Consider the following 13,572-nt stretch of genomic DNA (forward strand, 5'->3'; position numbering starts at 1 on the left):
TGACAGGAGCAGTTCCATGAGTTGAGGTCCAGGTTGAGGTTTGTCAGCCAGCTGAGGTAGGAAAAGGCCTCAGCAGGTGCAGAACTCAGACGGTTTCTGGACAGATCCAGAGTCTGCAGTCTCACCAACCCACCGAAGCTAGGATCACAAAACCGGATATGTACTGTATCATAAATATATATAATAATATATAACAATGCAAATACTGTAAAAAAAAAAATTGTATGCTCTTGCAATAAATTATGGAAAAGGCAAAGTGTAAGAAAGAACAATGTATTGAACGCAGTGGCGGCTGGTCAATAGAGGGCCATGGGGCCTGGCCCCACCATGAGCCACACAACATTTTTTTTTTTTTAATAATAATCATAAATAATACAAATTGTCAATATTTGTGTTTTTGAACTATGGAATGTACCCAGTAATGTGTGTAAAATATGATATCTGCACAAAATATATGCTTTTCCTGCTCGTCCTCTCTGCCTGTCTGCTCTCTGCTCGTGCTCTCTGTCTGTGTGCACGACACTCTGAGAACGCGCAGCTGGGGGGCCTGATCGTTTTGGCCCAAAAGAGGCGGGTCTATGAAGCAGTTTAGCCAATTGCTGATTCAAGATATAAATGAGTGACATACAATTTAGCCAATCAGCGCCCTCAAATAGATTCAGTGTGGGCCAGAACGATCAGGCCCCCCTCGCTGCGCGTTCTCGTCAGGAGAAGTCTCTACAGGCGCCCGCGCCAGCGCGAGCACTCCTCCTCCAACCCCCGTTTGAGAGGAGAACTTTGAGGAGATTCTGCAGCCAAAGAGCTGATATCAGATCAGCCTGACCTCACAATCAGACAGCAGACTCGCGGGAAAGGGAAGCAGTACATGCGAAGCTTCTGTACTAGCTGTACACCAGACAGGTTTGGCTAGCTGGATGACATCATGCTAATCATTTATTTAGCTTTTTAAAACAACGGGGACGGATCCAGCACGGACAGTTACGGGAGTGAGGGATGAGGAGGTAAGGAAACATGAGAACACCAGGGTAGGGAGTGAGGGATGAGGAGGTAAGGAAACATGAGAACACCAGGGTAGGGAGTGAGGGATGAGGAGGTAAGGAAACATGAGAACACCAGGGTAGGGAGTGAGGGATGAGGAGGTAAGGAGACATGAGAACACCAGGACACACATGGAGAACTCTGTCAAGCTACATATTAGACAAAGTGAACATCTTTTATTCTACATAGTTGTCCTCAGTCTCATCTGCTTAACTTGGTCATGGAGGCATCAACATGTAATAGAGATGTTAAATTCACAGTGAAAACTCATCATAGCTTAATTTAACATCAGTATTCATAATTACACTTCATGTTTACTTCTCCTGATCTTTACCTCCTATAACATCTCAATAACATGTTATATTATATTATATAAGTGTTATTTACTGATTGTTTTCGTGTTGGAATAAATGTTAAATATTTAACTGCCAAGTAATAATGCGTGTTTGATACTTTAATTAGTTTGCATTAAAGCATACTGGGATGTTTGCTGAAATTGATAGGATGGCCCTACCTAGAACATTTTCCACCAGCCGCCACTGTTTGAACGCAATACAAATCTAACCTGCTTTTAGGCAGATGATCTATCAGGTTTTCTGACAGATCCAGACTCTCCAGACCTTCGAGGTCATTCAGAGGGAAGGAACCAGAGTCCAAACTGGTGAGCAGGTTGCCCTCCAGCTTCAGACTCCGCAGGGCCTTGCTACCTCTGAACCAGCCACCTTGGATCTGAACATCAAAACAGAGAATCATGTCGACACGGCACAGACTTTATTCAGCAGTTGTATATATAGATGCATGTAGTTCTCTGTTAGTACAAGAAGTAAAACTTAATCATTATGACTGTGTCAATATAATATTGTCTCATCCACTGGATCACCCAAATTATTTAACTAAAAAATACATCATCCAGCTATAACCAGTCTTGTTTCAAATATCTTCCCAGATATATGTTCCCCTTGAGGCGGTGCCCACCATGCTGATGAGGTTGTGGCCCAGGGAGAGCACCTCTAGCCGGGTTAGATTGGTCAGAGCTCCCCCCTGTATGGCCTGGCTGGTCAGGAGGTTATGGTCCAGCAGTAAGGTGTGGAGGAACGGCAGGTTTCTGAAGGACGGTTCCCCTAGCACTGAGATAAGGTTGTGACTCAGACCTGGAAGATTGACAGACATACCTATAGTTCATAAATGCAACAATTTAAAGCCACTATGTATTTAATTTAGTCACTATCTGCTCTTCTCTTCCTAAAGAGAATAATGGCAAAATGGTACACAGTCGTGCAAGTATCTATATAAAAGCACAGACACACATACTGACTGACCTATGACTGTAACGTTGCTGAGGTCAGACAGTGAGGCAGGCTGGACTGTGGTGATGGAGCCTTCTGTTAGCAGTAGTGCCTGGGTCGTGGCTGGAGCGTCTGGTCACACACACAGTTAACACATACAGCACAGTCCTGTAAGCACATGAGGTCTGATGGGTAATGTACTACAATGTTTCTCAGTTTACTGCAATGTAAGGGAAATTTAAATGTCATACAATTACTATCATTAAGACAGGATGACATAAAACAATGTGTGTGTGTGTGTGTGTATGCGTTACCAATAATGTAAACCAGTCTGTGACAGATGAGGGCATCTTCAGAGCAAACCACACAGGTAGCAGGGCATGATGGGACAGGGGACACACGCTGGGCTCTGATGACTGACAGTAGCAAGATCAGGAAAATGCCTGCAAATAAATTCACATTTTCCCCAAATAAACACTTTATGAAAAACGACATCTTGGGAAAAAAAATAAACAACTTAAGTTCTTCCTTGCATAACATTAGCTTTATGCTAGCATTATGCTTTGATGAGTGAAAAATGCCATGGCCGTATAGCTAGCTGGTCATGTTGCTAAACATACTGTACAATTTTATTTTCTGTTTGAAAACCGTACGCAATGGTATTGACTTTGAATGTTGCTAGCAGAACGTTAGCTTTCTGGCTCGTAACTGAGCCAAAGCTGAGAGGACTCGATATAGCCCCCGTTGGTTCGGCCTCTTTACTGGAACGTTCCCATTACATAAGAACCTTATGTAACGGTCATGGTTGTTACACGTATGAACAAGTGGAAACACTTGTCCTCACTAAAAACTCTTCTCTCAACTACAGCAAGCAACGCAGGTCACTGCTACACAATGCTATCTCCCATTTAGCCGACTGTACAGTCTCATTTGTTTGCGGTGAAACTGGTGATGGAAATCCACTTTGTATATTACTTACTGGTCATGTTGTGTCACAGTAGAGGTAACATGGTGATGAGGGAGCATCTCTTCTATTAACCCGCTGGATCACTGTCATGATCTGATTGGCCAATGAAAACATATCAATACATCTTTGGAAATACACAATAATCACCTCTCTTCAGCTCCATGCAGGTAGGTGTCGAATTCAGCACCCCAGGACCCTCTGTTCATGTCTTATGTTCATAGATCAAAAGCAACAAACAATATCATCATCATCACCAACTTTCCCTAAGAAAACCAAACCTGTATGTCTTTTTCTTCATACTGTTTGTATAACGCAATTAATCCCAACAGTAGTATTTTTATTCTAAAGGTCATACATTTAAATGTTCCATGTTTTGTTAAAAGTAAATGTCGTGGGCCATGATAATAAATGGTCTTGGCTAAAGATTGGCAGGAACAGATTGTGACGTCTGTCATTTGAACATGTGAATTTAGTTTGTAAAGATTAAAATGAAACTGACATGAAGTCAGATGGCTTGGGGCCTTCTGGAGCCCTATCAGAGACCTCAGCGTGTCCTTGGACCAACGTCTGCCAACCTCAGTTGTCCCGTTTGTTCAGCGTTTGCTCGGAGTTGCTAGGCAAACACACGGGATAAATGTGTTGGCAATGAACGGACGTGTGTGTAGTGGGGTGAGGTTGTCCCCAGAGGATGCTGACTGATGGATGACAGCCAGTCTTTGTAGCAGAATGAGGCCTATCATGTTTCTGCTAAAGCTCTTTTCCTAATGGACTTACCTCTAGTGAGCTGTCCTCTGATGCACAAATACGAGCTACTCCACAACAGCAGCTAATGTTTGCATTACATCCACAAACCAGAGTGGATGGAGAGAATGTGAACATGAACGACCAGAGAACAGAGCACGATGGTGTTATGTGCCGACAGACTTTGAGCAACTTCACCTCAAATGACAAGAAGTATCGCTGCTGAAAACAACACATAAAGTCACACACAGCTTAAACCTGCAGTACTCAGCAATTCAGCATTTGAAGTAAGAATCTTAAAAATACACTTGAATCAAATGTGGACATTTTGCGTTTCTTTGTGGTTGTTTCGTGTCTCTTTGCAGTTGTTTTGAATCTCTTTGGAGTTTCTCTCAGACATTTTGCATGTGAAGCCCGGGAGCCTTGTGACTGCTTGGACCCCTCAGCCGGTGCCTGTTGGTGCCTGTTAGCAATCAACCCGTGTGGCTGAGTATAATGTTCTCATCAACACTCAATAGAAAATCATAATTAGCCAAAAAACACTACCTGGCTAACGTTAGCTCCAAAGGACAGAAAGTTAGCAGCTTGAAAGTGAAACATCTCGCTAAAGAGCCAGATATCAACTGAAATATTCAAGGTATTGAAAAAAACGGAAAATGCATTACCCACCTGATGGTGATTACCATCGTTTAATTATGCATACGTGGTGCATAATATCAAACAAAACTGTATCATCAATGAATCTAATTTCCACACAAAAGCCCTTTCAGGCCCCTGAGGGTCTGGGGCCCCAGGGCAGTAAGTCATCCAGCCTTGGTTTACACTAGATGTCTGACCTTAGAAATCCTCATCAGTTGTGTCAGTTGAAAACTACTGACTCACGCAAACCATTTCATGAGTGAGTCTCACTACCGTGTGGTCCACAAGCTGTTTCAGACATTTCTCTAGTAGACAGTCGATTGAAATGTTTATTTGTATTTATTTTTCTGTCAAACTATAACCTCATCCTAGTTGAATGATCCCCAGCAAGCCTGTGACTAACATGTCAATAAAGGAGCAAGATATACCCACAGCTGATTAGCATTCACCACAAGACATCAGAGAGAGCACCAGTTCTCTTGGTTTGCTTTCTGCCTGGCTTCAGTTTATGAACATCTACTGTATACACCTAAACCAAAGAAATACTGATCAGAGTGCGGGATCATTTAAAAGCTATTACAAACTGCTCACCTGTTGAACAGAACCCAAAGGTCCCCCCCTGCGGGCGACATGGTACACTCCACTTCCATATTAATCCATAAGAATGATCTGAGGACCCGGGGGACAGTCGTCTGTAGGGAGACTTAAACTAGGAGCGCCATCATTTACCTCTTGCTACAGCGCTGCAGCAGATACTGTGTGTGTCTAGCTTAAGTTACCTGGCCCTCTCTGGAGCATGCTCAGTAGAGACCGCTGTCACCTGAGAGGCACAGATGTCATGTTTAACTCCTCTCAGATATGAGCTTTTAACGTTAGTCCTTTCTATTACTTCCTTTTACCCAAATACCAATCTTGTTTATTCGGATCACAAAATGATTCCAAAAATGTCTTTTTTTTCATCAATTTATTTTATTTACGTTCTTGACTTTTTTCCTTATTATTAACAGCCAAAACCTGTGCTATGATCACATCATCCCACGACCAGGACTCTCTTCCCAGCAGCCCCAGGACACTCAATGATATCATGGTGGGCCTGGGCAGCCTCGGTGAGCGGATACTGGGAGCCGACCACTGGACGCAGCCAACCAGCTTCCATCCCCGCGTAGAACAGCGCCGCACTCTCCTTGTTCTCCTCCTGCGAGGGGAGGGAGGGAGGGAGGAAACATACGAACATTTATGTAAACATTGTATCAGGACGGCTTGTGTGATGCCACTGCTTCGTACCGGTGTAGCGAAGGAAAGGACCACTCCCATGATGCTGCTCTCCTTAGCCATGGTGTCTCTGGGGTCGATCTCTATGGAGCCTCTGCAGCCAATGATCTACAATGAAGGAGAGAGATAAGAGCGTATGAAGGCAGGCACAGGAACGAGCTACACTGGGATACAGCTTCTACTCTGGGTAGTAGGGCCTAGCTACAGAAGTCTAGGGGTCGTTTTCACAAACCACCCTCTGGCTAAAAGTAGCTCCTAACTGGTGGAAAAATAAAGGCTGTGTCAGTCCTAACTTTTTGGTCGAAGAGTAATTCACGAGGCATTGCAGCGCTAAAAGTAGCTCCTCGGCTCCCCGAGAGAAGTTGGAGGAAGTCGAGAGGATTCCAGAGTCAAAATTTGAACAAATGTGATCTAGAGTGTTCCTCGCTGCCCCTGTATACTGATGAATATTTCATTTCTCAGTCACTGCCACTGTGAACCAATCAGTGTAGACATGATGTCATCCGTTGCAACAGGGTCAACCCCGCCCCTTCTCTTAGCTTAAGCATTATCTCTCTGCATTTTTGTGCTTCTCTTAAAAGGGACAGTTCAGCCCAAAATCACCCTCTTACCTGTAGTGCTGTTCATCAATCTGGATTATTTTGGTGTCTCTACGAGACAGCTCACACCAAGCTATTCAGACTGATAAATAGCACTGGACTGGAGTCTTACTGACCGTAACACGTCCTCCCAAGGCCAACATCTTGAGGTCTTTACTGAGGTTGACATTTGACAGCATCTCTACTATCACATCGATGCCTCTGCCCTCTGTGGCTTCCTAGAACACACAACACACACACACACACACACAGTTCATATCCCTGTAACCACCACTGAAACATCTGACAGAACTAAGAAACAAGGAATAAAAAGGTGATTAAATGTTTAAACGTGCTTCGTTCATGACGAGTTCCTTTCCTTCTTGTGTTTCTGGGGAGTGTGTGTGTGTGTGTACCATGATTTTGTCTGTGTAGCCCTCTTCCCTGTGATTAAAGGCCAGGTGAGCTCCGTTGTTGAGGACCAGCTTCAGTCCCTCCGGCGTCCCTGCCGTCCCCAACACCTTGAGACCCAGAGCACGGGACAGCTGGCACGCTGCCACACCGACCTAAACATACACGCACACACAATTACATGCAATGAGGATGTGTAAACCATTTGAATTTAAAATGTATATTCACATTGTGGCATCACAAGGGGACAGGTTGTGGAGGGGCGCTACATCCTCACCCAGGATCAGTGCCCACAACCCAAAATGGCCACCGGGCTAGAGACTACAGCTCCCAGACTGCCTCATCAGGCACCCAGCTGCAGGTGCTTAAGGCCCCTAATTGAGGCAGGGCTGGGAAACTGAATAAAGGGCAGAGGGGGTCGCACCACTGCGAGAGGAGTTGGGCCCGGAGTAGGAGAGAGGACGAACATGGAGGAACAGATACCAAGGACTTTGCAGGGTTGGATTACTTTTTTGGTGAAGAAACGACTTCCTCCTCCGGGACGCTTTATGTTTATTCATGGGCTTTTTTTGATTTGTGATTTTTGAGTGAAAGGAACTGCCAGTGGGACGGACCAATAAACCTTTATTTTGTTTATACTGTCTGATTGTGCCTGTTTTACCCTCTCTTTTGCACTGCGCCACCCTAGGGACAACATATATAATTAGAAAAGAAGAAACAAAAAATGTCACCCCTCCACTGCCTCCATGGATGAGGACGGTCTCTCCAGCTTTGGCGTGGGCTCTGCAACACACATCAGTAAAAACACATTTGAGTCATGACATCTGTTCGACTGGCTTGTTTAAAGTGTAAGTCTGGTGTTGTTGTATATTTGACTTATTGTAAACAAATCCTTTGCAAAGGTTAAAACCAACAATGCCAATACCCTCTGACTTCCCCACTCGACCCTGAGACCTCTTCAAGAACGGTTCACAAATACATGCTGTCGTTTCATTTTTTAAAAAGCCATTGGGGGAGTGTCTTAAAGCTGCATTCTCTCTAATGGCCATCAGGGGGCGACTCCTCTGGTTGTATAAAGTCTATGAGTAAATGACTCTACTTCTCTCTTGATTTATTACCTCAGTAAACATTGTAAACATGAGTTTATGGTCTCAATCTCTAGTTTCAAGTCTTCTTCAATACAGCATGATGTTCATTTAGTAAATGATGCTCCATTTAGAGTCAGACCATAGAGCAGGGGATGCTTTAGGGCGGGGCTACACAGTGATTGACAGGTCTCTACCAGAGCGTTGTCCGGTCTGGGAGTTGTCTGTGTTTTCGTCTTACAACTTTAACCCTTTCACTGTGTTTTTAGATCATGAAAGGAAATTGTAACTATTTGGTTGACTAAAAATGAGTTTCCGGTTGTTCTTAGCTCCACCTTCTCCTGTCACTTGTGGTTGCAAAAAACCAATGGCTAAATGCCATGCTCAAGGATTCAGGAATGCAGTCCACAAACAGGAGACGTCATCCCCTTCTTATATACAGTCTATGCTTTCAACACACATAACTACAGGTAGGTGTATTTGTTCGGGACTATTTTCAGCATTTTCCTGTTCTAGTGGAAGCTGGTTCCACCTCAAAAAGCTGAATCACAGTGCACAAATGGAAGTAAAAAAAAAAAAGGAGTGAAATGAAAGAATGCAGGTTGAGCGCTGAGGTCTTACTTGTGAAGCAGAGCCCTGTAGGCGGTGAAGTAGGGGATCCCTATGGCTGCACCCTGGGTGAAGTGTAAAGCATCGGGCAGCTTGTGGACACACTGGTCGGCTGCCACAGTGTACTCTGCATAACCTCCGGACTCTGTGGCGATGGTGAACACACGGTCTCCTGCCTGCACACCACACACGTGGAATGGATTTACTGTAGTTGCATTGAAACCGTGGATAAGGTCAACTATGAGGTCCACCGTTACTTCTGTTTTTTGTTGTGTGTGTGTTTTTTCTCAGACCTTTACTGCGGTCACTCCTTCTCCAACAGTTTCCACCACTCCGGCTACGTCTGTGCCCGGTGTGTATGGCAGGGGCGGCTTAAGGGGGTACGTCCCAGCCCGGATGTAGGTTTCCATGGGGTTCACTCCGCAGGCATGGACACGAATCAATACCTGCAGAGAGAGAGACATGGTCGAGCTGTAGATGGAAGGATATATGTGCAGAAAATAATTATGGGGACACGAGAAAAAAAAGGACATATCCATATCCAAAGGCCAAGCACAACTGATGATGCATGTTTCCTCAGTTCAATTGCAATTGTTCAGCAGCTCAATTTAATCCTTATAAATAACAATATCTAATATTTATTGCTTTTTTATATTCATGACCTGCACTCTGTTGGCTTTATTGCCAGTCTGTGGGCTGTGCACCCCAATACGAATGTACATTAGTGACCGTGTTTATGCATTTGAAAGTATATTGATACAGAAACATGTGCATGGCTCATCTTTCAAAAGGTGAAGCCCAGCCTACCAGACCGACACCAGAAACCTTTCACACAAAGACAAGTTACAGATTGATTTTTGGTATTTAATGTTCAATCCACTTCACAATACCACTTGGTTTTAAAGGGCAGTGGTGGGCCGTCAGGGCCAGCTAAGCCTGATCTGCTGGCCTAAACAGAATTACAAAGTTAGAGCTATATTATAATTTAATCATTTTTCATAAATACACAACATGTATTATAATTTTTTTTCCAATTAGCTTATTTTCTCATTGCACAGCTGTCTAGATGACAGCGTTGCACATATTTTGGCTGGGAATGTGTTTCATTTGAACTGAGCATCTTGGTGTTTGGAGCTATGCTACGCTAACCCAAGGACGCCATAGCACGGCAGGACACTACGGTGCTTTTGAAAACTTTTGGAGAAACCCGACAGCGTCCCGTCATGCACAGATTCATGTATCTGCACCATAGCTGTTCAACTGTAGTAGGACAGCACAGAAGACCCAGGCATAAAATGCACGGCCCGCCACTGCTAAAGAGGGATGGGTATCGTTTGGGTTTTTTCCAATACCGGTGCTAAAACTATACTTTTAAAACGATACCGGTGCCTAAACGGTGCCTGAACCGATGCTTTTTTCTTCAAATTGAACAATATATTAACTGTTTAAAGCAGGGGTGTCCAAACTACGGCCCGCGGGCCAAGTACGGCCCGCGGTCCATTTTTAATTGGCCCGCAGCAACTTCTAAAAATATAATGTAATATGGCCCACACTTGAAACTTGCGCTTGACTGTATTGTACTTCTTAGTTTCACCACTAGGTGGAGATACTGTGTTGAACAAGGCAGCTTCTCCACAAAATAAGAGCAATCAAAGAAACGTTTAGCCCCGGATGATGACACGTCCTACACTGGTGCCGAGCGAGAACAGAAAGTTAAATGGCAGTTAGCTCAATAAGAGTATTTTTTTCCGTGCAAACAAAACACAAGAAAAAGTCACAATAGCAGCCACGAGGTAGCTCAACTCATTGCCACGGGAAACCTTTCTCAGATGGTGACTTCATAAAACAGCGCCTCACTAAAGTCGCAAGTGCCCGGAATAAATGCAGGAATTCAACAACGTCAGCGTGTCCAGAAACACAGTTGTGCGGCGAATCGAAGACTTGTCAGCTAACCTAAACCATCAAGTGTCAGATAAAGCAAGTGCTTTTGCGTTTTACTCCATTGCATATGATGAGAGCACAGATGCCACAGACACCGCACAGCTGTTCATTTGTTTGCGGGGAGTTGACGATCATTTCTGCATTCGGAGCTGCTTGATTTTAGGAGTCTAAAGAGCACAACAACAGGTAAGGACATGTTTGAAGCTGTGTCAGATGCAATTGACAAGATGGGACAAGCTGTGTGGAGTTATAACAGATAGGGCTCCAGCTATGAAAGGCGAGCGCAAGAGAGCGGAGGTGAGGCTGTTAAAATGCAGCGTATCACCCACCAAGACGCCCTCTGTGCTAAGACAGTCCAGCTCGGCGATGTGATCAACATGGTTGTGAAAACTGTCAACGTAATTCGAGCACGAGGGCACTCTACGCAACTTCAATGTTGCGCACTTCCCCACGCAGTCCGAAGTCAAATGTGCTTTTCCAAAGGCCAACCTTTCTGCTAAAAGGGGGAAATATGTGTCTGTGATAACGTCTCTCGTGACAGAACTCAGTCAGTGCTTACGTGGCGGCTGGGCAATAGAGGGCGATAGGGCGCCGCCCCACCTTGAGCCACAACAAATAAAATAAAATGAATAATAATAATAATAATAAACTATACAAATTGTCAATATTCGTGTTTTTGAAATATGGAATCACCCAGTAATATGTGTAAAATATGACAAGCAGAATCGGTTCTGCCCCAAGCTGCGCGTTCCCGTCCGGACGAGTCTCTACAGGCGGGCGCAAGCTCCAGCGCGAGCACTACTCCTCCAAGACCCGTTTGAGAGGAGAACTTTGAGGAGAAACTGCAGTGCTGATATCAGATCAGCCTGACCTCACAATCAGACAGCAGACTAGCAGGAAAGGGAAGCAGTACATGCGAAGCTACCAGCTGTAAATAAGATGTCCTGACGTGTTTGTCAAAGTGTTATTTTTTTCTGTATGTGGCCCTCAGTGAAAAAAGTTTGGACACCCCTGGTTTAAAGTATACTATAAATACACATAAATACAAAACACTTGGCTTCAAACTACAGCTTCAAACTTTTTAACTTCAAACTATGAACAATATATTAACTGTTAACAGTATACTTAAATGAATATAAATAAATACAAAACACACACACTCTGTACACACACTACAGCTTCAGACTTCAGCAATTCTTTTGCAGAAATATGAGCAAAATACAACACCTGTCCTGACTAATTTAATTTAATTTTACCAGTTGGTGGCGGTAATGCTCCAATTCGTCGTTTGCCAACCTCCACTACACCTCAAAGAAGAAGAAGAAGAAGAAGGTTTCGCGTGCCTGTGTTGTTGTGCTTATGAGCGGCAGCACAAAGTACCCGGATGTCGATGGAGGAAGTCAGTAGCCTGCCAGCCATATGACAGATCTCGTTCTTTGTTTTTTCAATAAATCATGGCCAAAGCTTCGTCAGAATGATGGAGGGGTTTGTTTCTAAGCGCGCACGGCTCGCCCGGTTGTAATAATATTATGAGTGAGGAGCAGAGGCCTAGGACGAGCTAACCTAGGACGGAGTCATCAGAGTAGTGTAAAAAAAGTATTTCAATCGGCTCAGGCACCGAAAGGAAGCACCGAAATCTGCGTTGCATTTCGGTCCGGTAGATACCGGTCGTATAGGAACCGGTACCATACCGGCACCGGTTTTCGGTACCAAACCCTATTGCAAATGGGTTACATCCAAATATATTCCATTCAGTAAAAAGATTATATGCAGAATATAACATTCATTCTTTTGCTTGGTTTTCACCTTAATTCAAGTTACATTGAAAGAATTAGAGTTTGACAGTAATCAGAGTTGAGTAGCCTACTGTTTTCAGTAGGGGGAAACATGCATTATAAAATTAACCAAACGTAGTAAGTTACACTTACATTATTATAATTAAGTTGTTAAAATAGTTACATTGCTTATTACATTTGAAGCTGTTATAAATCGAAGTCTGTGAGCCATTTCGAAAGTAAGCTTCCCGAAACTGCTCTTACGCAATAAGGGCGGTTATTGCAGTTGTTGTTTTCTACTGTGGCTGAACTTCCACCAGCAGACTGTGTGGTGTTGATCCAGTCAGCCTCCGTCTCACCTGTCTGTGTCCAGGCTGTGGGACAGGCACATCCGAGCAGAGTCTGAGCACCGACGGAGCTCCGAACTCACTCACTCTGACGGCTCTCATCAGCCTGCAGCCCGACATGTCCGCACACAACGACGGCAGGACGAACTTTCAACGGAGACTCCAAACTTCCGAGACGAGATGCGTGCAGCTTTCTGCAGTTTACAGATCTGGTTATAAGCGCAGCAGCGCCGCCACCTGGACAGGAGTGTACTACATTTGCAAGATTTAAAAAGGATGAATTAGAATAATGTAATTGAATAGACTTCTTCTGGTACACCCTCCCTGCCTGCACCTCCAGTTTGTTATACATGTTTTCTTAACATCTTGAGAAAATAAATTCTCAGATTTGCCAGCATTTTGCAGCATAAAGCAGCATTTTGACTGTATAAAAAAATATATTTCCTCATTCAAACACACTTGAGCTAAAACATGATAATGGACCTCAGCAGAGACCTGTCAATCAATCAATACAGTTTGAACATCCAAAATATCGTCTCATCCTGAAGTAAAGTACTTTAGACCAGCTATCAAATTAACAGTTCTTATCGTTACTGCTTTCTCTAAATAAAAGGATGTCTGGTTTTTGGGTTGTAATACTGGAAACTTTGTCATTTATATGATCCCATCAAATTCTGTGCTTTCTTATGAAGCTCCAAGTTGGGATTCAACTACATATGCTATGGAATGAAAATGTTTCCTTGTTTTCTTTTCATTCACTTATCTATTCTTCGTGATTTCTTTTTAAAATGTCATATTTTATGGTCTTTAATTGTTGTAATTTCTTGTGTTCTTTTTATTCACTTCATAAAAAGGACACAAATACTTCTTTCACATCATCATG

General features: G+C 43.7%; 1 protein-coding gene across 1 annotated transcript; it reads right to left on the minus strand.

The window, feature by feature from the left end:
- Positions 1 to 5,620: 5,620 nt before the first annotated feature.
- Positions 5,621 to 12,879, minus strand: LOC306789383 (quinone oxidoreductase-like). The gene is made up of 8 exons (XM_079285307.1): positions 12,702 to 12,879; positions 8,920 to 9,072; positions 8,639 to 8,802; positions 7,664 to 7,715; positions 6,938 to 7,087; positions 6,659 to 6,760; positions 5,956 to 6,051; positions 5,621 to 5,866 (listed from the first exon to the last, which is right to left on the minus strand). Exons 1-8 carry the CDS (start codon positions 12,807 to 12,809, stop codon positions 5,702 to 5,704), a joined length of 990 nt encoding a protein of 329 aa, XP_079141433.1. The 5' UTR covers positions 12,810 to 12,879; the 3' UTR covers positions 5,621 to 5,701.
- Between the last annotated feature and the right edge of the window lie 693 nt (positions 12,880 to 13,572).

Source organism: Melanostigma gelatinosum (assembly GCF_949748355.1).
Source record: "Melanostigma gelatinosum genome assembly, chromosome: 15".
Lineage (NCBI taxonomy): Eukaryota > Metazoa > Chordata > Actinopteri > Perciformes > Zoarcidae > Melanostigma > Melanostigma gelatinosum.